A 24,359-nucleotide genomic window follows, 5' to 3' on the forward strand; every position below is an offset into this window, starting at 1 on the left:
CGCAAACAATTTCATTTTTCTCTTGTGGTTTTCTTGACATTTGTAATACCAGATTCTTTAATAATGTCATGGATTTATAATTCCAGTCCTCTTTTCAAATACAACGTTTTTCAACTACTGATTTGTGAATAGCAAAATACTTTGTATCAGTATTATAAATTCATGCCCATTTGGAGGGTCTCTGTTTCAGTTAATAAGGAACTTGATATGATAATAACCAAGAGATTACCATGTCTAAGATGAGGCTTCATAAATCAGTGTTTGAAATTATAGAGATACGTTTACATCAGGATAAATACAAAGAAATCAGTGGAAGTCTAAATTCACAGTGATTATATCCTTCGCAAGAAGATGAGGATAATATTTTTTTTTCTACTGAATATTGACTTCAGTAGACATTGAAGCTAAGACTGTATTTGTTGATATTCATAGTAATATTCATACATTTGAGCCAATCATATATTTATCACTGTTTTTTCATGGTTACAAAAGTCAAAGAAGAGGAGAACTGGAACTGGCCTCAATCAACAGAGAACATAAAAGGCATTCCTTTCTCCATAATTGCAAAATTAAATGATAACACATCAGTAGAGTGAGTGTTATCCCATATTAGGCTCTTACTTTCAAATATGTTAGGTGAAGGGTTAGATATAGTTATTTGGCAATTATTTTCTTCCCTTGTTTCTACCCAGTGTGGCGGATTTGAAATGTATATTTGCATTCTTATTTATGTATTTCTAAAGAAAGAAGAACAAGGGAAGAACATGAGAGTGTTAAAAACTACAGAAAAAATTCTGTGTGGCAGCATTTAGACCTGATAAAAACAAACAACTATAGATAATATGTATTGAGAAATTAATATCAAGGTTAATAGTAGTAAGCAATGGTTTAATATCTCTAGGAAAGGAAGCATTAAAAATTTTGGTCAGATGTTGCTGACAAAGTATACAGGGAAAGAAGACAGGTTGATTACAACTGAGAAAGGTTTAATCATGAAAATCCAATTCAACTGTCAGAAAGATTTCTCAAAGGACCAACCAGGGTAAACCAACATGCTGGCAAGAACAAAATTCCATAGAATTACATATTTTGGGGGAAAATTTGGAGAGAGGGAAAACCTCTCTCTACCTCCCTATACCTAGATTTGCTTAGATTAGGCATCAGCAAGAAAAGCTAACATATTACAAGTAGTTCTTGAGTTATTACCCATGTGGAACCTCCCCATCACTGTCATAACTTGTTATGATCTTAAAGTGAGTCAACTCCCATGACAATTTTATGATCTTTTTGTACTTGCCATTAAGCAAATTACTCTAGTCATTATACAAATTCATAGTTGTTAAGAAAAGCAATGATTCGCCATGGGCAGAGGTCTGCCAAAAACTGGGAATCAGTGTAGGTTTTTGGCAAAACTGTCATAACACAAGGTCATGTGTTTATAAATGCAACCCAGTTTCCCAGTGACCAAAACGTGGTCATGTCACCATTGGGGTGGGCAACTGCTGGAATTTCAAATCCAAGTTGTAAGCATCCCCTTTGGAACTTTGAAGGTCATTAAACAATGAGTCATTAGTTGAGGACTATTAAGTGTGTAACAGGTACTCGTTTGCTACTTTAGACAAAAGTGGGAACTAATTATCTAGGAGGGAAATTGGTTAGCTCGCAGCTCATAAGGGTAAATAGGAAGAGGAAGTTTGTCAAAGCAGGTAAGATAACTTAATGTAAATATAATTTCAGCATGTGACGAACCAGATGAGGTTGACTTTGGGGAAATTGTGAGCGCTGAGAAAGCCAAGTATTTGGAAAATGACCGAGTGCAATACAGGTGCAACCCTGTTTATGTCTTGGAAGGACCTGAATGGATTCAGTGTAAGGGACAAGAATGGACATCTCATCCACCAAAATGCTTGGGTAAGCCATCATGCTTTCTTTGACTAGTGTAGACCTGGGAGAAAATACAGATTTCATTCAATAGGAGAATAACAGCTGCCAATTTAAAAATAAATTAGCTTAAATTAGGATCCAGGTTTTACTGAAGCCAAAACTGTTCTGGTATCAGCTTTTTCGTTTGAAATCTGGAAAAATGAACTGTGTTTCATTTTCCTGATTTGCTTGAATGAGGAAGCAAATCAGTTGATATAATTAAATAATATTAAATTGGAAGCTTGTGCTCACTTATTAGGAATCTGAGAAACTGTGGAATTCAGCTACATATGGATACAATATCAATGGTTAATGAGGTAGGAAAGTGAATTTTGTTGCTATGAAGTCCAGCCAATTAGAATGCTTGATATGTTTACACTTCTGAAGAAGAAAAATATTCGAGTCTAGCAATTAGGATTAATTCAGCAAAATTGACAAGATTCCTGCACTATCATTTCTTCTGTATTAATAGTACACAAACTAGATCCCACCCTCCTTGTGGATAATTCATCACATTCCCATATTCTCTCTGACTATCTTTCTGTGAGATAACAGAAGATCAAACAATTCAGTACAGTTTCTCCAAAGATTATTCAGAGGACAAAATACCATCACTAAAATATTTCTGACTAAGACTCAGATTGATTGATTGATTGATTGATTGATTGATTGATTAATTAATTCATCCATTCTTCATATTTCTAAACTGCCCATCTCCTTCAAAGAGGGAATGTATCTCTTATCTTGGTAGTAGCTTTTCCTCCAGTTCCCCAACATTGGTCCCATTGGGGAATTAAAGATTCCAGATATTAGGCTGTTGTTATTTATTTCTTAATTTTTGATGGGAAAATTCTCCTTTCTTTAACCCGGGGTGTGGGATGCCTTGCATTTTGAAAGCTGTTACAACTTATCTGTTTATCTGCTGCTCTTGTCCTTGAATAGAGAAAGAAAGTGTTTCTCATGCTTTCAAATGAAATAATTTTTTGGGAAGGAAATGCAAAAAGAATGCACTTATTTGAAAATATAAACCAAAAAATTGATGGATCAATAACATTTGTGCAAACTCAAGATGAGATCCAAAAGCAGGAAATAACAATTTGAGGAATTGGAACCCAAACAGTTTCTGTAAGATGTGAAGAAGGAAGTGCTTGATTGAAAAAATATAGATTTGCCAGAAAAGATTGAAAAAAATATGAATATAAGAAATTCTGAGACAATGGATATGATGAAAGATAGACTAGACTTTGTGGCAAGGGCAATGTTGTGTTGTTAAGGAGAATTATTCAACAGTGGATGTTGCAGAGATATTTACAACAGAGTGTCAGGTCCACCATCATGTCCTGCCATTCTGTTGAAGGAAGGCTTGCTGGCATTTTTTGCATGCTTTCACTTTTGCTGAACTGCTTGGGAATCAGGGAGGGGGGTTGTCTTCAGAGATGGAGCAGACTCCCTCTCAGCTGGTTCCAGCTTGATTCCAAGGCCATCAAGTCCTGAGAGTGACTTGTTATCTGCCAAGTACCTCAGCATTCTCAAAACATCCCTGTGGCATCACATTGGCGAACTGGTCACGGGGTTTGGGTTTTGGGATAATGGAAGAATTGCTTTGTGCTTTGCATGGGACCTTCATATTCTGCCTGACTTTACTGCAACCACTTTCTCTCAGTAAAAATTCTTTTGATTCAACTCAATGTAGCAAGCAGTTAAAGCTTTCCTGAAGGAACAGTTGGTGCAGGTCCTTACACAGAGACTTGTGAACTTTGGAAATGAGATGCAATTCTTGGGAAAGTTCCCAATTAAAAAGCTAAGGAAACGTTACATTATAACAACCAAACATTTGACGCTGGACTCAAGAGATAATGACCAGGGTGATTTCTGGTAAATACCAAAACATACTTTTAACAGAGTGGTTTGAACTTTAACTTTGCTGTTGTTTAAACTGTTTTTTAAAAAACATATATGAAATGTATCACAGGTCAATTGGGTTACAAATAGATGTACAAGTTTAGAAATTTTGGACCTGCTTTGCAAGGGGTGGGGGAGTTATTATTGTTGCAATAGATTTGTCAGTATCCAACTAGGGCGATAATATATGTTTTTGTCTTTTTTTAATTCACCTTTTTAAAAATGGTTTTGTCTGGCTTTGTTTTGTCTCTATTTTTTTTTCCTTTGGGATTTTGTATTTTAACCTCTTCAATAAAGGAAAAATTGTAAAAATAAAATGAAATATAGGAAGCCAAGGACTAATCTTCTCTGCTTAAATAAGTTGAGAAATTTTGCATCATATTTCAATAGAATAGCTGTCTCAAATTTTGTTCCATTACAACTCAGCCAACTCAAAATGTCTTTGCAGAAAATTCTGAATTGGGCTGTTTGTTTTTAGCTAGAAAGAAACAACATCATCATCTGTCTGTGCATGCTCCTACAAGCCAGTCCTCTGTGAAAGGTCTAAAAACTATAGCAGAATCATAACTTGTTTATCATTAATATTGTACTCTAATTTGGCTTATTTGATTTTGACCTGGAACTATCCATTGTGATTGGTAAACTGGGTTGATTTTCTTGGTAGTGGAATAGAGGGAAACAAATGGATAAATTACCTCCCTTCAGAAGATCTACCTTCTTTTCCCTTTTTTAGCACCCTGCAGTATCACAAGACAACAGCTAGCAGCAAAAAACTTGTTTGTGTTTGGGAATCAAAGAAAAGCTCGGCTTATTCAAAATAATCAGAGTCTGCGGTTTCAGTGTAATGAAGGATATGTCCTCGTGGTTCCATCAATCAGAAAGTGTGTTGACGGTTACATGGATTTGCCTTTATGTATCTCTGGTAAGCATGCTGTCAATATGATGGATTCCTCTGGGATTGTAACTGATTAAAATAATTAATATAATGAACATGAACATTTGCTCCTAAAATTCTATTCTTTTAAAAATGATTTAATCTTCACTGACATCATTCACATCTTGGTTTAGAATTTTAGTAGTTGTAATCTAAAACAAGAAACCTGAAGCACATCAGATTGGGGAAGGATGTTCTGATATTTTCCCAAACTCTTGAACTTCAGCTAAGAACTATGATTCCATGTGGTTGAAGATATGTATAATATTGGTAGACATAGGAATATGTTTCAAAAATTGCAAAGGTTGTATAAAAATAAGTTTATGTCATATCATTAAAGGAGCCCCATATTTTGCATGATGCAAAATCTCTTTTGTTTGAAATTGCTTGGATGAATTAATCATATAGTCATGTTAATATTGATCTGACTGGTATTATTATTTAATTAATAATTCCATAGGTTTGGGTGATGAAGGATATTTTATTTTTCTTTGTTTGAAGACATTGAATTTTCAGATTGTTATGATAATTTTTGTAGCTCTACAAAAAATTAGTCCAGAAGATATTTTTTAAAATTGTCACTCGGTCCCTTCATCGTCATTTATAAGAGCCATGGTGGCATAGTGGTTAGAATGTAGTACTTTAGGCTATTTCTGCTGACTGCCAACCGCCAGCAGTTTGGCAGTTTGATTCTCACCGGCTCAAGGTTGACTCAGCCTTCCATCCTTCTGAGGTCGGTAAAATGAGGAGCCAGATTGTTGGGAGCAATATGCTGACTCTGTAAACTGCTTAGAGATTTGATTTGATTTGATTTGATTTGATTTGATTTGATTTGATTTGATTTGATTTGATTTTTTTATTTTATTTTATTTTATTTTATTTTATTTTATTTTATTTTATTTATTTATTTATTTATTTATTTATTTATTTATTTATTTATTTATTTATTTATTTATTTATTTATTTATTTATTATTTGGACTTATATGCCGCCTTATCTCCAAAAGGACTCAGGGCGGCTCACAACAATAAAACACATACAGTCCAATCCTTCCTTTAAAAATACACAATAAAACTATAAAACTATAAAAACCATTAAAATCCCCTCTAAAACCCCTTCAGTCCAAGAGATGTCTGTAAAGCACTGTGAAGCAGTGTGAATAGCACTGTGAGGTGCTATTGTTATTTGTAGGTGGAAGTCTAAATCTTGTGCATTTTCAATCTGATAGAACTATTTCTCCTAAGAAACATATTTATAAAATAATTAGAAAGTGATGTAAATTGAATAAGCAGATAAATTGTTAGCATGTTGTTTAAAACAAGTGAAACAACAAAATATAAAGCTGGAAATATCTACATAAGAGGGCCAGAGCATTACAGATCCTGTAAAAGTAAAAGTTAATTTATTTTTTTCCAATGGAATGAGCAATTATATAATGCTGATATTACTATGCAGTTATTTGCACTACTATCTATGTGTAATAATTAATTTAACTGAATATTATCCTTTACAGTCTTTAATGGAGAATCATTATGTGTCAGTGTTGCAAGGTAGACCCAGACAGGATGAATGATCAGATTAGCTAATTCTAATTTTCTATAGAATTACATTAATAGAATCCTGCAATCCTAAAGTACATTCCTTCCCCCCTGTGTCCTTTACAGCCCTTGAAACTGGGAGGGTCTCTTCTCAACCACTTGCCCTGTCTGTTCTGGGCAAGGGCTAAGTTGCCTTTTATCTGATGGTTCCCTTGGCTGCATTTCTTTTCCCTTTGTCCTGAGATCATTTCTACATACTATTACATCATATATTTCTGTCAAGATCTTGGACAACATAGAGCAAAATCGATGCTCTATGTATCAATGTATAGCAAAAAAAAAAAAAAGTGGTCATGAACATTTAGGTGCATTTGTGCTCTATTGAGGTGTAGATCAGGGGTGAAATCCTCCCGGTTTGGACTGGCTCGGGCGAGTAGGCAGCGATGGCGGCAGGCAGTTTGGAGAACCGGTAGCAAAAATCCCTGCCCCCACCCCCCATGCCCAGCTGAGCCGTGTGATCATCAGAGCATTTTTTTCCCTTTAAATGGCTCTGACGAGCCAAGCTCTGACGATCCCAGCTGAGTTGCCTGCTAACCGGTAGCAAAAATCCCTCCCCCTCCCCCTCCCCAGCCTCCAGATTGCTTACCTTACCTGCTGGTCGCAATGCCTGCCTTGCTTCGCTTGCTGTAATACCTACAATCCATTGCATTAGCAAGCAACTGAATCTCCCTGCCTGCAATCAAGCTCATCGGTGAGCAGCTCTATCTGCCTGCCTGCCTTCCTGCTTAGACTTGTGGACTTCAACTCCCAGCAAAGCTGGCTGAGGATTCTGGGAGTTGAAGTCTACAAGTCTTAAAGTTGCCAAGGTTGGAGACCCCTGTTCTATTAGGTAAGTTTTTTTCCCCTTTGGGAGCTTTAAAAAAAATAGTTAATTGGGTTTTTTTTTAGTTGTTCTTTTTTTAGACCTAGCCATTTAAAGTTTAGGAAGTTTTAAATTTAGCTGCTTTTATATAAAAATAAAAATAAATTAAAATAAAATAATATTTGTGCAGCTTTCTGAGATTTAGTGTGTTTCTGTAGTGTTTCACTCTAACTACACAAACAAAGCTGTATGTGGAATTTTGTGTGTGTAATATGTGAAAGTTGGTTTTTTGGGCTTTTTGTGGCTGTGTGAGGTTCCTGCTTGTTGCAGGGGCCATTTTGGGTCTGGCACACATGCTTTTACATTGTGGGTGAGCAGTTGTGTTGTGTTGTGTTTTGTAGGTTAAAAAAGGGCAAAGAAGTGACATTGACTTGGCCACGCCATCCAGTCACCTTACCACCAAGCCCTGCCCACTAATTAAGCCACACCCACAGAACCGGTAGCAAAAATTTTTAGATTTCACCCCTGGTGTAGATTGTGTTTTTATTCTGAATTTCACAATACTTAAGTAAGTAATAACTTATGAAAAATTAAAAATAATAATAATTTTAAACCATTTTTTTTGTAATTGTTATTTTAAGGAATGTCAGCAACTCCAGCTAACATTTCCTGGCCTATTGGTTTTTTCTATTTAATAGAGAGAGGAAAAAACTGCAGTGGTCCACCCAGGACTGAGAACGGAGACATTATTACTTTATCTGAGAAGCAGTACAGATCTGGCTCTTCAGTAGAATTCAGGTGCCAAACATATTATGCCCTGGAGGGCCAGAACAGATCTTTTTGTAACAATGGGACCTGGACAAAGGTGCCCAATTGCCTTGGTAAGTAGAAAAGAAAATCTTCATTCAATTTTCATAACATTTCTAATCATTAAAATTCACTGCCTTCTTTCTGTCTTGCTTAAAAATCATCTAATTGGGCTTGCCTGAATCAGCTCTCCTTTATATTCGATCTCATTTCTGTGTCTGAGGTGAAGTAGCTAGTAGATGAAAGCTAAATTCTACTATTAGCATTTTGCAATGATAATATGATGCATTTGGATCCTGACAGAATTTCCTTTCTTTCTCATGTCAGATCCCTGTATGATCCCCAGGACTGAACTGGAAAGCCAGAAGATAGAAGTTAAAGATGAAATCGATGCACCTGAAAATATATTTGTGCAACATGGTCATTCTATTGAGCTCACCTGTAGAACAGGATATGTCCTGGCAGCAAATTCTTCCCAATCGGCTTTTGTAATCCATTGTGATGGGACACCACCAGTGATTCCTAAATGCAAAGGTGACTTTAAAAAGTTTAATTTTATAATCCTGCTATCACCAATCCACAGCCAAAGCACTTCAGTTTGAGCCTATTTATCATTAGAGCGGGAATAAACCACAGTCATTTACATATGTCCTTTAGTGGGGCAGATATTTTTATCTCTCTGAAACCTCCCTGGACTGCACTTTTCCATTCTGCAAGGGCCCAATGGAAACTCTTGGGATGCAGTTGAAATAGGAGAAACCTGAAAGACTGCAGATTGCTGGAGAGGGAGTAGTGCAATGAAAGACACACCTATGGCCATTTCATGGCTAAATTATTGCAATAACTGCCACATTGTACCCTTGAGAATTGTTCATCAATGTAAGGTAATATACTCACATAGCAATATTTTTATATCATTGAATGGTATCGTAATTCGTTTTGCTGCAGTAAATTCCATACCTGACTTACTACATATTTCTGTTTTTAAGGAATTTATAAACCAAAATCTAAACACTAATACCAAAAGAAATTCCAATCTAGTTGCTAGCAAGAATATAGAAACTTTTTTAGTTACTGCTAGAGAACATTGCTTTGCATTTGATCTTGGGACTAGTGGAGTAGTGAATGTCTAATGAGGGACAGTTTAGCAGTTCCACCTTTCCCAGAACCAGCAGTTCCACCACAGGTATCAGAAGAACTTCGTGGAGATGTTGGTTTGTTTATGCATACATGCCATTTCTGTACCACGATTATCCTTGTGGATTCCAGGAAGTTTACAGATATTAAAATAAGCAATAAAATAATACAAAATTCAATAATATGACTAAAATCAAATCATAAGAAAAATGAACTCATATAGACAAAACTGCCTGTGGTTCTACTGGCTTCAAGAAGATCAAGAGAGCGGCTTTCATACTCAACTTAGGGCAGCTGTTTCCAAGGAGGGGAGCTGCAAAGAGAAGATATGATATTACTCCCTGACTAACCTGAAAGCTGGAGACTCTTAGTTGTCTTGCCATCCAGGTTAGACAAACCATGGTTATTTGGAAAATTCAGTGTCATACTTGTCATACGCTTGAGCTATAACCAACTTTAAAAGTCATGTCCAACACTTTGGATTGCACTCAGAGGTACATTGGTAGCCAGTGCAGCTCCTGCAGCAGTGATGTAACATAGCAGAACTAAATGTATACACTGAGCATACAGGATATTGAATTCCAGACCAACTGATGTTTTGATGGTATCCCCAGGGCAATTTCAGGAAGGGCTAATTAATTGTTTAATTACATTCTAAGAAGTTGATATCAACTCTCAGCAATCACAAAGATTGATTTTCTCCAGGAAATCTGCCCCAATCTTCAAATCTTCCATCAAACTGTAGCTTTATATTTCAATTCAAAATCAAAGTGAAGGGGAAGAATAATTACAACAACTTTCTGAATTTATTTTTGATCTTTCAAATATTAAGATGACTATGATTTTAGATACTGGCAGTTTTAAATTAATTGTGCCCATCAGTATGTATGTCTATTGATTAATATGTTCTTGTGGTACTATATAGATATTAAAAATAGTAATAATATTGTTTTCTATGCTTATGAAAAGCAACGTCTACAATCCGATACGAGTTTTCCCTTTTCATATAATATATGGTTTATTTTCTCTAGAAATTTCATGCAACTCTCCAAGAATATCTAATGGTATTTTCCGACCTCAAAGAACTATATATCATGATGGTGATCTAATTCGGATTCAATGTGACAGTGGATTTACCTTTGAACCAGATAATGGAGAAAAGGTGGTTGAATGCACAAAGAATGGATGGTCACCTCCACCAAAATGTATGAGTAAGTAGAACTAGTGTACATTACTATGATTGTAGAATGGCTGATTATTTAACTCTGTACAAGTGTACTTTTTAATACTATTTTACATGATTTTCAAGTTTTCTACCAAAGGGACATATTTCATCCAGAGCATTTTAACAGCATTTACATATATATAAAACGAATTTTTCAGAGTATAAGACACACCTTTTTACCCCCCAAAAGAGGGTGAAAATCTGGGTATGTCTTATAGTCCGAATCAGAGGTGGCTTTCAGCAGGTTCTGACCAGTTCTGGAGAACCGATAGCAAAAATTTTGAGTAGTTTGGAGAACCGGTAATAAAAATTCTGACTGGCCCCGCCTCCATCTATTCTCTGCTTCCCAAGTCCCAGCTGATCGGGAGGAAATGGGGATTTTGCAGTAATCTTCCCCTAGATTGGGGACGGAATGGAGATTTTACAGTATACTTCCCCAAGCCACACCTACCAAGCCACACCCACAGAACTGGTAGTAAAAAAATTTGAAACCCACCATCGGTCCGAATGTAGCTCTGCCCACCCACCTGTTCCCACCCTTCAGATATTTTTGGGCTCCGTGTGTTGCATTTTTAGGCGGTTCCAGGTGGTAGGGATCTGGGTCAGGGCACAGCCTGAGGAACGAACCTCTTTGGGATAGCTTGGTGGGGTCATCTGCACAGCAGCTTCAGCAAACAAGACGGGCCCCATGGTTTGTGGCTGGTTCCCCCTCTGGCCACTCAGTGGGCCGCTCAGGGCAGACAATGGCCGTGATGAGTTCACGCCCCAGCAATGTGAGGAGCCGCTGCCACCACAACTACCTGAGCTCTCTCCGCACCCAGAAGCCGAGCTGAGAGAGAGCTTCTAAAGTGAAACGTCCCTCCTTTCCAGCCCTCATCACTCGTTGGCCCGATTCCCCAATGCAATTCACAGAGCCATGTTTCAGGCGGTGGCTGGTTCCCCTGCAATGTGCATCGGGGAACTGGGAACTATTTTTGGATTTGGGGAGGGGATTGCTGCGCTGCCACCTGAAAATGCTTTCCTCCTCAATGCACATTGCAGAGCTGCATGCCCTCCTCCTCCTTCTCAGCAGACTCACCTTCTCTTTCCTCCTGGCCAGATCTGCTGCCTGAAACGCGATGCACTTTTTTTGCCTCTGCATGCCCCGTTTTTGGAATCGGGAAGGAAAGCATTTTTGGGTGGCAGACCCGTGATCCCCTTTCTGATTCCAAAAATGGGGCATGGAACATGGTGGACCCTACAATCTGAACCTAGGGCCTGGCAATTATAGTACCAGTCTTTTATTATTATTATTATTATTATTATTATTATTATTATTATTATTATTATTATTGATAAAAAGAGCAATATGTTCAAAATCCATATATATAGTATATTCTCTGGTTACAGTTCTTTAGAGTAATATTCATCTTAATCATAATAGTAGTTTCTAATAGTAGTTTCATAATAACAGTGCTTTTCCCTCATAACATTAATACATAATTAGTAATACTAATCAAAAATAATCAAAATTAATAAATTACAGTAAACAACCCTAATAGTGAGATTAATCTTTCTCTTGTAATCTTCGAGATTCTAACTCTTATTTAACTATCGATAGGACAGATCCCATACCTCAAAATGTTCAGTGTCTTCCTTTTCTTTAATTTCAAATATTAGTTTATTCATTTCAGCACATTCTAAAATTTTTGTTATCTTTTCTTCTGTGGGGATCTCCTCGCCCTTCCAATGTTGTGCGAGCATGATTCTGCTAACATATGTACTATTAAATATGTGTTTTTTTACTATATTGTCAAGTATGCTGCCCAACAGGAATATTTCTGGTTTTAAATTTATATGTTCCTTTATTTTAATTTTATTTATTTATTTTATTTTGAATTTGTATACCGCCCTTCTCCCTGAGGACTCAGGGCGGTGAACAGCCAAGAAAAAACATCAAGTACAAATATTAAAATACAATTAAAAAGATGTATATAAATTTGGCCCCATTAATTAAAAACGATAAACAAAACAATTAAAAACACTTAAAAAAATTAGGCCAGCCCGGCTTGCTGGAAAAAGAAGGTTTTAAGGGCACAGCGGAAGGTACTGTATCATTTTTTTCTAGCCAGGTTTGTATTTTAGTCCAGTATTTTTTTGCTTTTGAACATGTCCACCATATGTGGTAATACGTGCCCAGGATTTGGTTGCACTTCCAGCATTTAAACATTCTGGCTAATCTTGCTGGTGGGAAGTACCATTTATAAAACATTTTGTATAAAATTTCTTTATATGCAGTGGACAATGTCAATTTATAGTTTCTGTCCCACAACTTTTGCCATTTATCCAATTCTATGGAATACCCAAAATTTTTAGCCCATGCTTTCATCATTTCTTTTACTTGCTCCTCTTCCATTCTAATAGTCAATAAATAATTATAAAAAATTTCAATCAGTTTATCCTCTGGTCCTGTTAAAATTTGATCCAACTCTGTTGGTTCTTTTAAAAAATTCATACATTTTGGCATCTTTATGGTATCTAGATTGTATCTGTGGATGCGGCCACCATGCTAAATTTATCCCTTGGTTATTCAATTCCTGTTTGTTTTTCAATTCCCCCTTCTCATTTGAAATATCTTTGTACCTTACATTTTTTCCCATGACCATCACATTTGGGTATGTTAGTGCCTCCATCATGGAGAGCCAGACTGGCATTTTCAAGTAATGTTTTTCCTTGATTTTTGCCCATACTGAGAGTAGGACATTTCTAATGTAATGTCCCTGAAAGTATTTACAGGTGAAACTCGAAAAATTAGAATATCGTGCAAAAGTTCATTTATTTCAGTAATGCAACTTAAAAGGTGAAACTAATATATATGAGATAGACTCATTATATGCAAAGCGAGATAGTTCAAGCCTTGATTTGTCATACTTTTGATGATTATGGCTTACAGCTCATGAAAACCCCAATTTCACAATCTCAGAAAATTAGAAAATTAGAATATTGTCAAAAGGTTCAATATTCTAGGCTCAAAGGGTCCCACTCTAATCAGCTAATTAAGCCATAACACCTGCAAAGGGTTCCTGAGCCTTTAAATGGTCTCTCAGTCTGGTTCAGTAGGAATCAAAATCATGGGAAAGACTGCTGACCTGACAGTTGTGCAGAAAACCATCATTGACACCCTCCATAAGGAGGGAAAGCCTCAAAAGGTAATTGCAAAAAAAGTTGGATGTTCCCAAAGTGCTGTATCAAAGCACATGAATAGAAAGTTATGTGGAAGGGAAAAGTGTGGAAGAAAAAGGTGCACAAGCAGCAGGGATGACTGCAACCTGGAGAGGATTGTCAGGAAAAGGCCATTCCAAAGTGTTGGAGACTTTCACAAGGAGTGGACAGAGGCTAGAGTCAGTGCATCAAGAGCCACCACACACAGAGTGATCCTGGACATGGGCTTCAAATGTCGTATTCCTCTTGTCAAGCCACTCCTGAACAACGAACAACATCAGAAGCGTCTTACTGGGCTAAAGAAAAAAAGAACTGGTCTGTTGCTCAGTGGTCCAAAGTCCTCTTTTCTGATGAGAGCAACTTTTGCATCTCATTTGGAAACCAAGGACCCAGAGTCTGGAGGAAGAATGCAAGATGCTTGAAGTTCAGTGTGAAGTTTCCACAGTCTGTGTTGATTTGGGGAGCCATGTCTTTCCCCTTTTAAATGGAAATTTTAAATCTGGTTTTAAATTATTGGGGTTTTAAATTTGTTCAGCCAAATTATTTAATTCATTTTAATCTATTTTATATTTTGTATTTATATGTTTTATTCTATGGCTGTTCACCGCCCTGAGTCCTTCGGGAGTAGGGCGGTATACAAATTCAATAAAATACAAAATACAAATACAAAAAATGTCACCTGCTGGTGTTGGTCTACTGTGCTTCATTAAGTCCAGGGTCAACGCAGCCATCTACCAGGAGATTTTGGAGCACTTCAGGCTTCCTTCCACAGATGAGCTTTATGGGGATGCTGACTTCATTTTCCAGCAGGACTTGGCACCTGTTCACACTGCCAAAAGTACCAAAACCTGGTTCAATGACCATGGGATTACTGTGCTTGATTGGCCAGCAAACATGCCTGACCTGAACCCCATAGAGAAGCTATGGGGCATTGCCAAGAGAAAGATGAGAGACATGAGACCGAACAATGCAGAAGAGCTGAAGGCCGCTATTGAAGCATCCTGGTCTTCCATAACACCTCAGCAGTGCCACAGGCTGATAGCATCCATGCAACGCCGCATTGAGGCAGTAATTAATACAAAAGGGGCCCAAACCAAGTACTGAGTACATATGCATGCTTATACTTTTCAGAGGTCCGCTATTGTTCTATGTACAATCCTTGTTTTATTGATTTCATGTAATATTCTAATTTTCTGAGATTGTGAATTTGGGGTTTTCATGAGCTGTAAGCCATAATCATCAAAATTATGACAAATCAAGGCTTGAACTATCTCGCTTTGCATGTAATGAGTCTATCTCATATATTAGTTTCACCTTTTAAGTTGCATTACTGAAATAAATGAACTTTTGCACGATATTCTAATTTTTCAAGTTTCACCTGTATGTGCTTTATATTTCTCATGCCATAGAAAGGCATGCCACCCCAGTTGTAAGTCGTGTCCCTACAGTACAAGTAATTGTCTATGTCTCAGGATTATCCATTCTTTTAGCCAGGTAAGGGCAGCTGCTTGATAGTATAGTTTGTCAGCCCAAAACCTCCTCTATTGATAGAGTCTTGCATTAATTTCAACCTAATCCTTGCCTTTCTGCCTTGCCATATAAATTTGGTTACCATTCTATTTAATTCCTTGAAATATTATCTTTCTAGCTTTATTGGAATTGTTTGGAACAAGTACAACAGTCTCGGTAAGATATTCATTTTGTCCCAGTCTTTAAGAAAGGAAGAGATGAAGGAAGCTGGTTTTAGAGAAGATATGGGCACCAATGTTTTGTCCTATAGCACTGATTAAAAAATATTCAGCCAACATTGTGGTATCATTGTATGTTGCCCTCATTGATCTTGAAGCAGCTTTTGACTCTGTATTCAGGACCAAATTATGGGAGTAGCTGGAAGTTGCATCAATTGATTATCTCCATTTAGAGGTGTGGACTGATTAAAATTCTCACTGCTCACTGTCAGGAGTTTGAATCTGATCAGCTCGAGGTTAACTCAGCCTTCTGAGGTCAGTAAAATGAGGACCCAGAGGTTTTTTTTTTTTGGAAAAGTTTTTCAGTTTTATTTCTTATACAACATAATATAAAATGTACATTTTTCTTACACATACCGTATTTTCCGGCGTATAAGACAACTTTTTAACCCAGGAAAATCATCTCAAAAGTCGGGGGTCGTCTTATACGCCGGGTACCCGAATCTGAGTTGCTGGCGCTGACCGATGACACTTTGGGAGCGCCGGCAACATTGAGGGGAAGCTGTACTCTGAATTAGTTCCAACCTACAAGAGGTGCCAGGCAGTGCGCGGCCCACGAGAAAGGAACGTGTCCCCACTCTACCCCGGAATTCGGGTCACCTTCCTTCCTTTCCCAGCAGTCCACGGTGAAAGCGGCGGCGCGGTCGACCTGGGCCAGCGCCTTGCACACCTGGCTCTGAGTCTCCATTATGAGAAGCTCCATGTGACTTCGCATGTCTCCGCCCCAGTCGTGCAGCTCTCGCAATCCGCTCACCGGAGGAGCCATGAAGTGCTCGCACCGCCTTGCCAGATCTTCCTCGTCCTCCTTTCCCCACGGCTTTTCCCGTTGTAATTGCTGCTGCTGCTGCCGCCGAGGCTGCTCCTTCATCTCCGCCCACCGCACCAGACCCAGCCCGGCCAGCACCGCCGTGGCTCCCGCAGTCCAAGAAGATCGGCACCTGGGCTCGCAGGCGAAGGGTGGGAGTGCGCAGCGATCAACGCTGATCGCAGCCACCCACCATCGCCCCAACGGGAAGAACCGCCCGGCAGCGATTCCAAGGAGCCCGAAGCGAACATCCTGGAGCAGCACGGGCTGGCCCAGAGGATTAAACCCCGGGAGCCCAGGTGCCGAACCCCGCACAGCAGAAAAGACATGACAGCCGGTGCCCAGTTCCTTCTGCAGCCATCCGGATCAGCGTCCAGGCTCGCAGGCAAAGGGTGGGAGTGCGCAGCACATTTTCCTGGCTTGGCGCCGATCCGGACGGCTGCAGAATGAACTGGGCACCGGCTGTCATGTCTTTTCTGCTGTGCGGGGTTCGGCACCTATGCTCCCGGGGTTTAAGCCTCCGGGCCAGCCCGTGCTGCTCCAGGATGTTAGCTTCAGGCTCCTTGGAATCGCTGCCGGGTGGTTCTTCCCGTTGGGGCGATGGTGGGTGGCTGCGAGCCTGAAAGAGGTGGTGAAATGCAGAGCAATACCTCGTGGGGAAGGAGTCCGCCGTGGCTCCCGCAGTCCAAGCGACGCCGATCGCTGCCACCCACCATTGCCCCAACGGGAAGAACCGCCCGGCAGCGATTCCAAGGAGCCCGAAGTGAACATCCTGGAGCAGCACGGGCTGGCCCAGAGGCTTAAACCCCAGGACCCCAGGTGCCGAACCCTGCACAGCAGAAAAGACATGACAGCCGGTGCCCAGTTCGTTCTGCAGCCGTCCGGATCAGCGTCCAGGCTCGCAGGCAAAGGGTGGGAGTGCGCAGTGCATTTTCCTGGCTTGCTTACCTTAGCTCAGTGGTTGGGGGGTCAAACAACCCTTTCACAGGGGTTTTGATGGTGGTGCAATACAGAAAAATGAGCGCAGCCCTCGCCATCCGGAATGAATGGTGCTGTTGTGGCGGTGGGGGAGGGGGCGGCAGAAGCGGGAAGAAGCGGCGTTTGCGATGGCTGGAAGCTGTGGGAGTGAAGCACAACTTTCATTTGTACGGCAGCAGCATTCCGCCTTGGTATATTTGTGTCAGGAGTGGCGCAAGGCAGCCTTTGTTTCCTGCTGCCTGGGACTCAGAGTGGTAAATGGCGTCTGATCCGGAGAGCTGCTGGATTTTGCTCTCTAATCCGGATGCCAAATCGGCCCCCTGCAAACTCTCGTCTCTCAAGGAGCGCTCCCTGAAGCGGGGCTGGAAACTTTGGTTGGACTGCTTGAGAGGAGAGCTTGCAGGGGGGCGATCTGATGTCTGCAATGGAGAGCGGCATCCGGCTTTTTCTCTCCGCTGTAAGAGCGCTGTAAGAGTGGCAGCCCTCATCTCCTAATGCTTGGGACTGCAAAATCCAGCTGCTCCCTGGACCAGTCACCATTTACCACTCCGAGTCCCAAACATTAGGAGATGAGGGCTGCCGTTCTTACAGCACTCTTACAGCGGAGAGAAAAAGCCGGATGCCGCTCTCCATTGCAGACACCAGATCGCCCCCCTGCAAGCTCTCCTCTCAAGCAGTCCAACCAAAGTTTCCAGCCCCGCTTCAGGGAGCGCTCCTCGAGAGACGAGAGTTTGCAGGGGGCCGATTTGGCATCCGGATTAGAGAGCAAAATCCAGCAGCTCTCCGGATCAGACGCTATTTACCGCTCTGAGTCCCAAGCAGCAGGAAACAAAGGCTGCCTTGCGCCGCAAATATAGCAAGGCAGAATCCTGATGCTGCACTTTCAGCAGACAGATGAGGGCTGCCTTGGCCATCGGCTGGCGCAAATATACCAAGGCGAATGCTCATGCCGCACAAGTTCAAGTAGTGCTTCGCTCCCACACTTCTTCCGGCCCTCAGTCTCTCAGGGAGATGCTTGACTTCCTCTCAGCCCCAAGACACTGGCTGGCCCATGAGATGAGAGAGAGAGAGAATGAGAGAGAAAGAGAGAATCAGAATAAGACAGAGAGAGAAAGAGACAAAGAATGAAAGAGAGAGAAAGACAGAATGAAAGAGAATGAGAGAAAGAGAGAGAGAGAGTGAGAGAGAGAGAGTGAGAGAGAGAGAATGAGAGACAGAGAAAGAGACAGAATCAAAGAGAACCAAAGAATCAGAGAGAGAATGAGAGAGAGGGAGAGAAAATGAAAGAGAATCAGAGTGAGAGAATCAGAATGAGAGGGAGAGAGTGGGGAGAGAGAGAAAGAGAATGAGAGAGAAAGAGTGGGAGAGAGAGAAAGAGAAAGAGCGGGAGGGAGAAAGAGAAAGGGGGGGAGAGAAAGGGGGACAGAGAGAAAGAGAGAATGAGAGAGAGTGGGGGGGAGAGAAAGAGAGTGGGAGAAAGAGAGAGAGAAAGGGGGGAGAAAGAGAATGAGAGAGAAAGAGTGGGAGAGAGAGAGAAAGAATGAGAAAGAGGGGAGAGAAAGGGAAAGAGTGGGGGAAAGAAAGAATGAGAAAGAGAGGGGGAGAGAGAAAGAGAATGAGAGAGGGGGAGAGAGAAAGAGAGAATGAGAAAGAGTGGGAGAGAAAGAAAGAGAGGGAGAGAGAGAGAAAGCGAAAATGAGAGAGAGAGAAAGAGAGAATGAGAGAGAAAGAGTGGGAGACAGAGAGAGAGAGAGACAGAGAGGATGGAGAGTGCCTGAAGGACCCCATCCCGTACTGGGAGTCCAGGTGCTTCAGCAAGCGGGGCACTGGATTCGTATTAGTGGTCTGCGAAATTTAAAATTATGAAGTTGGTGGTCCCTGAGGTCCAAAAGGTTGGGGACCCCTGGCCTAAGACCATCGGAAAACACATATTTTTGATGGTTTTAGGAATAACTTTATCGTTGGGGGTCACCACAACATGAGGAACTGTATTAAAGGGTCGCGGCATTAGGAAGGTTGAGAACCACTGCCTTAGCTGCTTGCCTTGCTTCGCTTGCCTGAATCCATTCCATCAGCAAGCAACTCCCTGCCTACAACCAAGCAGGCAGGGAGTTGTGGACTTCAACTCCCAGAATTCCTCAGCCAGCAAAACAAAGCTGGCTGAGGAATTGTGGGAGTTGAAGTCTACAAGTCTTAAAGTTGCCAAGGTTGGAGACCCCTGTTCTATTGGGTACGTAAGTTTTTTTCCCCTTTGGGATCTTTAAAAAAAAATAGTTAATTGGGTTTTTTTTAAGTTCTTTTTTAGACCTAGCCATTTAAAGTTTAGGAAGTTTTAAATTTAGCTTTCATATAAAAATAAAATAAAATAAAATAAAATAATATTTGTGCAGCTTTCTGAGATTTAGTGTGTTTCTGTAGTGTTTCACTCTAACTACACAAACACACAAAATCTCACAAAGCTGTATGTGGAATTTTGTGTGTGTAAAGTGTGAAAGTTGGGTTTTTGGGCTTTTTGTGGCTGTGTGAAGTTCCTGCTTGTTGCAGGGGCCATTTTGGGTCTAGCACAGCTACTTTTACATTGTGGATGAGCCAGTTGTGTTGTGTTGTGTTGTGTGTGTGTAAAGCGTGAAAGTTGTTTTTTGGGGCTTTTTGGGGCTGTGTGAGGTTCCTGCTTGTTTCAGGGGCCATTTTGGGTCTAGCACAGCTGCTTTTACATTGTGGGTGAGCCAGTTGATGTTTTTTTAATTTTTATTTGGTGTGCGTTGGAAGAGGGATAGTCTTATACGGCGAGTATAGCCCAAACCCTATATTTTAACAGGAAAAGTAGGGGGTCGTCTTATACGCCCAGTCGTCTTATACGCCGGAAAATACGGTAATTAATCATACATATACATGCTTTCCTTAAATAAAGCATTAAAATAAAGCATTTTAATTACATTCGGAGTTGCTCTTCTACCCTTTCTTCCCTCATTTCGCAACAAACCTTCTTTTTCTCCTCTTTTCCTTCCCTCCCTCCCTCCCTCCTCTCCTCTCCTACTTTCTCCTTCCTCCTCTCCTACCTCATCCTACTTCCCCTTCCTTTCCCCCACTCCTCTCTTCTTTTCCCCTTCTCACCTTCTCTCCTACTCCTATCCCCTACCCTTCCTTCCTCTCCTTTTCCCTTTCTTCCATTCCTCTCCCTCCCTCTCCCCTTCCTACCCTCTACTCCTCTCTCCTTTCTATCTTCTTTGCTGTGGAATATTCTTCTTGTTTAGTATCTGAGCAACTCCTGTATTCTAATAGTATATACTTTCTTTCAATTTCTTTTCAGATTTATTCTATCTATCAGTGCTTTCATCATAATTGTACGTTTATTATTATTATCTTCTTTCTTTCCCCCCCTCCCATCCTCCTTTTTCATTTACTCTGGTGTCATCTGGATTTCTATTTCTTTTTTATCCTCTCCCTCATTTAACTTTCTATTATCTAAATCATTTATCTATCCTCTTATCTTCATATTTCTTTTCTAACCATATATAAAATCTTCCCCGTGTCTTGAAATACACTGATTCCTCTTTATCTCTTATTCTTAAAGTTAATTTATTCATTTCTGCACAGTCTAGTTTTTCCCATACTACCAACAAACCAGGGGTGAAATCTAATTTTTTTTGCTATCGGTTCTGTGGGCGGGGCTTAATTAGTGGGCGGGGCTTGGTGGTAAGGTGACTGGGTGGGTGTGACCAAGTCAATGTCACTTCTTTGCCCGTTTTTAACCTACAAAACACAACACAACACAACTGGCTCACCCATAACGTAAAAGCAGCTGTGCTAGACTCAAAATGGCCCCGCAACAAGCAGGAACCTCACATAGCCACAAAAAGCCCAAAAAAACAACTTTCACACTTTACACACATACAACACAACACAACTGGCTCATCCACAATGTAAAAGCAGCTGTGCTAGACTCAAAATGGCCACTGCAACAAGCAGGAACCTCACACAGCCACAAAAAGCTCAAAAAACCAACTTTCACACTTTACACACACAAAATTCCACATACAGCTTTATGAGATTTTGTGTGCTTGTGTAGTTAGAGTGAAACACTACAGAAACACACCAAATCTCAGAAAGCTGCACAAATATTATTTTATTTTAATTTATTTTTATATTTATATAATAGCAGCTAAATTTAAAACTTCCTAAACTTTAAATGGCTAGGTCTAAAAAAAAGAACAACTATAAAACCCCCCAATTAACTATTTTTTTTTAAAAGCTCCCAAAGGGGGAAAAAACTTACCCAATAGAACAGGGGTCTCCAACCTTGGCAACCTTAAGACTTGTGGACTTCAACTCCCAGAATTCCTCAGCCAACTTTGCTGGGAGTTGAAGTCCACAAGTCTAGGGACTTCCGGTGGCACCGCAGGCACCGAGGACACTCTTCTTCTGAGCGCCAGCCCCGCGATCTCGTAAAGCCGCTAGAACAGCGCAAATCAGCTGTCTAGTGGCTTGTCAACTTTCTCTCTGGGAAAAGGGGAGGAAGAGAGCAGATGGGCGTAGGTAGAGCTCCCCAAGGAGCCCCAGGAACAATTCTGGGGCTCGAAGGGTGAGAGCTCCCTGGAAGCCTGACAGAGCTCCGGATCCGGGACGTTTCTGCTTTAAGCAGAAGAAGACACCACGACCACCCCTGCAAACAATGCTTGGATTAAACATCATTCAGAAGCAGGCTGAGCAAACTCAGGAGAGATTAGAACTGCAAGTACTGAACTTTAACTCCAAATGTGTATTACTTCCTTCTGACTTATTAAGGGGAGAAAGTGAAACCAAGATGGTGATTGAGCTTTAATGGGGCATGAAAGTGAAAGTTAAAAAGGAAAGTTTTTTTTTCTCAGCGAGGGCAGCCCCTGTGCAAAATTAGAGATTTGTGCTTTTTTTAAAAAAGGAGAAGATTAAAGAATTACTTAAAGACTGATTTTTGGATTTGGTGGATCTATTGTTCTGGCAGCTGAGTAAATTTAAATTGGAAACTAAAGATGGCTTCAAAACAAATTAAGGCTATTGTCCCCAAAAGTGCTGGGTCTTCGCCAGCTCAAACGTCCAGATTTCAATCTCTCTCTGTTCCAACGGAATCAACAATATTAACACTTGAAATGTTGCAGGAAGCCCTCAAAACACAAGCTTCTGATATAGAAAAAAAATTGTTTCAACGTTTCAGGAGCAAACACGTGAGGTTGCTGAAGAAATTGAGCAAGTCAAAGAGACTATCCAAAAACGAAACCAAGAAATTAGAGAAGATATTATCTTGGCAGTACAAGGATTGGCAGGACATATTGAAGCAATAGATAAAAAAGTGGAAGAAATTAAGCAGTCTAATGAGAACCTTGAAAATAAAATGGGGGAGGTCCAGGGCAAGATGGAAAGAGTAGAGGCTGATGTGATAATGATACAATATAGAGACATGGAATTTGCTCTGAGAATAAGAGGCCTCAAGGAAAATAAGCAAGAGAATTTGAGAGAGATCTTTTCAGAAGCATTTGCGCAGATAATGGGAGATCAAAAAGCAAATTTTGAATGGCAAATTGACAAAATTTATCGTGTCAATTCATGGATGGCCAGACAGAAATATCTACCAAGAGACATTGTAGTTTATTTTACAACAAGAAGATTACGTAACGAAATCTTACAAGTCACGTTTAAAAATAAACTTCAAGTGCAGGGGCAGGAGGTTTTAACATTGAAAGAAATCCCCCACAAAATGTTGAGAATCAGAAAGGAGTATTCCTTTCTGGTGGAAGAACTGAGAAACTGACAGATACAGTATAGATGGGAAGTTCCAGCTGGTCTAGTGGTGAACTATTCAGGAGAAAGATATCATCTCAATTCAGTGTGGAAGGCAAGAGATTTCTATACCAATGTGTTAAAGGCTGGATGCCCACAGCCCCAGGAAGCTAGAAGGAAGACGGAAATAGAGGGGGCAAGAAAGGGGGAGAAAGACGAATTGTTGGCACAGGGCCAAAAGGGTGATTTGCTTATCCAAGAAGAATTAATACAATTTTCGACTACTGTTCAAGCTTTGGAGATAGAAGAACCTAAGGATCAAAGACAGACTCGAGCGGCAGCCAAGCGTCAAGAAGACTTAAGAGTGTAGCAACTTCAAATGATTCAAGACACTACAAAAACAGAAGCAGTGGGAGGAGCAAGACCAAAAAGTAAAATGCATGGAGATTTCCAGCAGATGCTCCAAAAGCTTCAGGGGGCCAAGAATGGCAACTAAATTTTTGACCTGGAATGTTAATGGCCTAAATTCACCACCAAAGAGGAGAAAAATATTTCACTATTTGAAACAGTTTAAAAATGATGTAATTTGTTTACAAGAGACTCATATTAGAAGTAAAGCTCAAAAATACTTAACAAATGCAAGGTTAGGTATACATTTTGTCGCATCTGCTCCCGAAAAGAAGAATGGTATAGTTATATATCTAAAAAAAGACTTAATTGCCAAATTAATTGAAGCAGATGATCAAGGAAGATTTATAGCAATTGAACTTTTAATAAAAGGAGAAAAAATACTTTTAATTGGAGTCTACGCACCGAACCAACAGCAGGAAAAATTTTATAAGCTTTTACATTCCTAATTATTATAATGGGATTATAAATCATGTATTTTATTGGGTGATTGGAATGGAGTTTTGGACACTAAAAAAGATAAGAAGGGGCTCTTGCAGAACATTTCAATGCGTGCTAGATTGCCAAAATCGTTTTTTGAAATGATGGAGGTTATGGAGTTGAGAGATATTTGGCAAGAGAGAAATCCTGGAGAAAAAGACTTTACCTTTTTTTCTGATAGACATCAATCCTTCTCTAGGATTGATTTTATATTAATCACAAATGATTTTTTTTCCAGGGTGAAGAAGACGAAGATTTGTCCAAGAGCTTTAATGGATCATAGTCCAGTTTGGATGGAATTAGAGAATGGAATGGGATCTAGGAGATCTTGGAGGTTAAATGAAAATCTGTTTAGATATGAGGAAAATGTAAAAGAATGCAAAAAATTTATGAAAGAATTTTTTATTATAAATATGCATAAGGGTACATCTATGGAAATGGTTTAGGACGCAAGTAAAGCATATATGAGAGGTATTTTGATATATTTGAATAATAAATATAGACACAAACAGGAAAAAAAAAGGAAGGACTTAGAAGAGGAAATTAAAAAAAAAGAACAAGCTTTGATATTGAACCCAGCAGATAAGAAAATAAAAGAAGCAATTAATTTATTGCAAGGGCAATTTAAAATGTTAACGGCAGATCAGGTCGCAACTA

The 24,359-nt window shown here is 39.9% G+C and overlaps 1 protein-coding gene and 1 pseudogene across 1 annotated transcript in view; both read left to right on the top strand.

The window, feature by feature from the left end:
• Positions 1-24,359, top strand: part of LOC148114667 (complement factor H-like) — a 40,842-nt gene that overhangs the window by 292 nt on the left and 16,191 nt on the right. Inside the window, exons 2-6 of the mRNA XM_087890059.1 lie at positions 1,738-1,911; positions 4,559-4,747; positions 7,858-8,040; positions 8,294-8,500; positions 10,135-10,314. Of these exons, the coding sequence (XP_087746185.1) occupies positions 1,738-1,911; positions 4,559-4,747; positions 7,858-8,040; positions 8,294-8,500; positions 10,135-10,314 (933 nt within the window). The remainder of the gene's footprint in view (positions 1-1,737; positions 1,912-4,558; positions 4,748-7,857; positions 8,041-8,293; positions 8,501-10,134; positions 10,315-24,359) is intronic.
• LOC148114668 (uncharacterized) lies at positions 11,081-23,399 on the top strand (annotated as a pseudogene).

The sequence above is a fragment of the Pantherophis guttatus genome, chromosome 3 (genome assembly GCF_059756535.1).
Source record: "Pantherophis guttatus breed Tessera chromosome 3, ASM5975653v1, whole genome shotgun sequence".
NCBI classification, from domain to species: Eukaryota; Metazoa; Chordata; class Lepidosauria; order Squamata; family Colubridae; genus Pantherophis; species Pantherophis guttatus.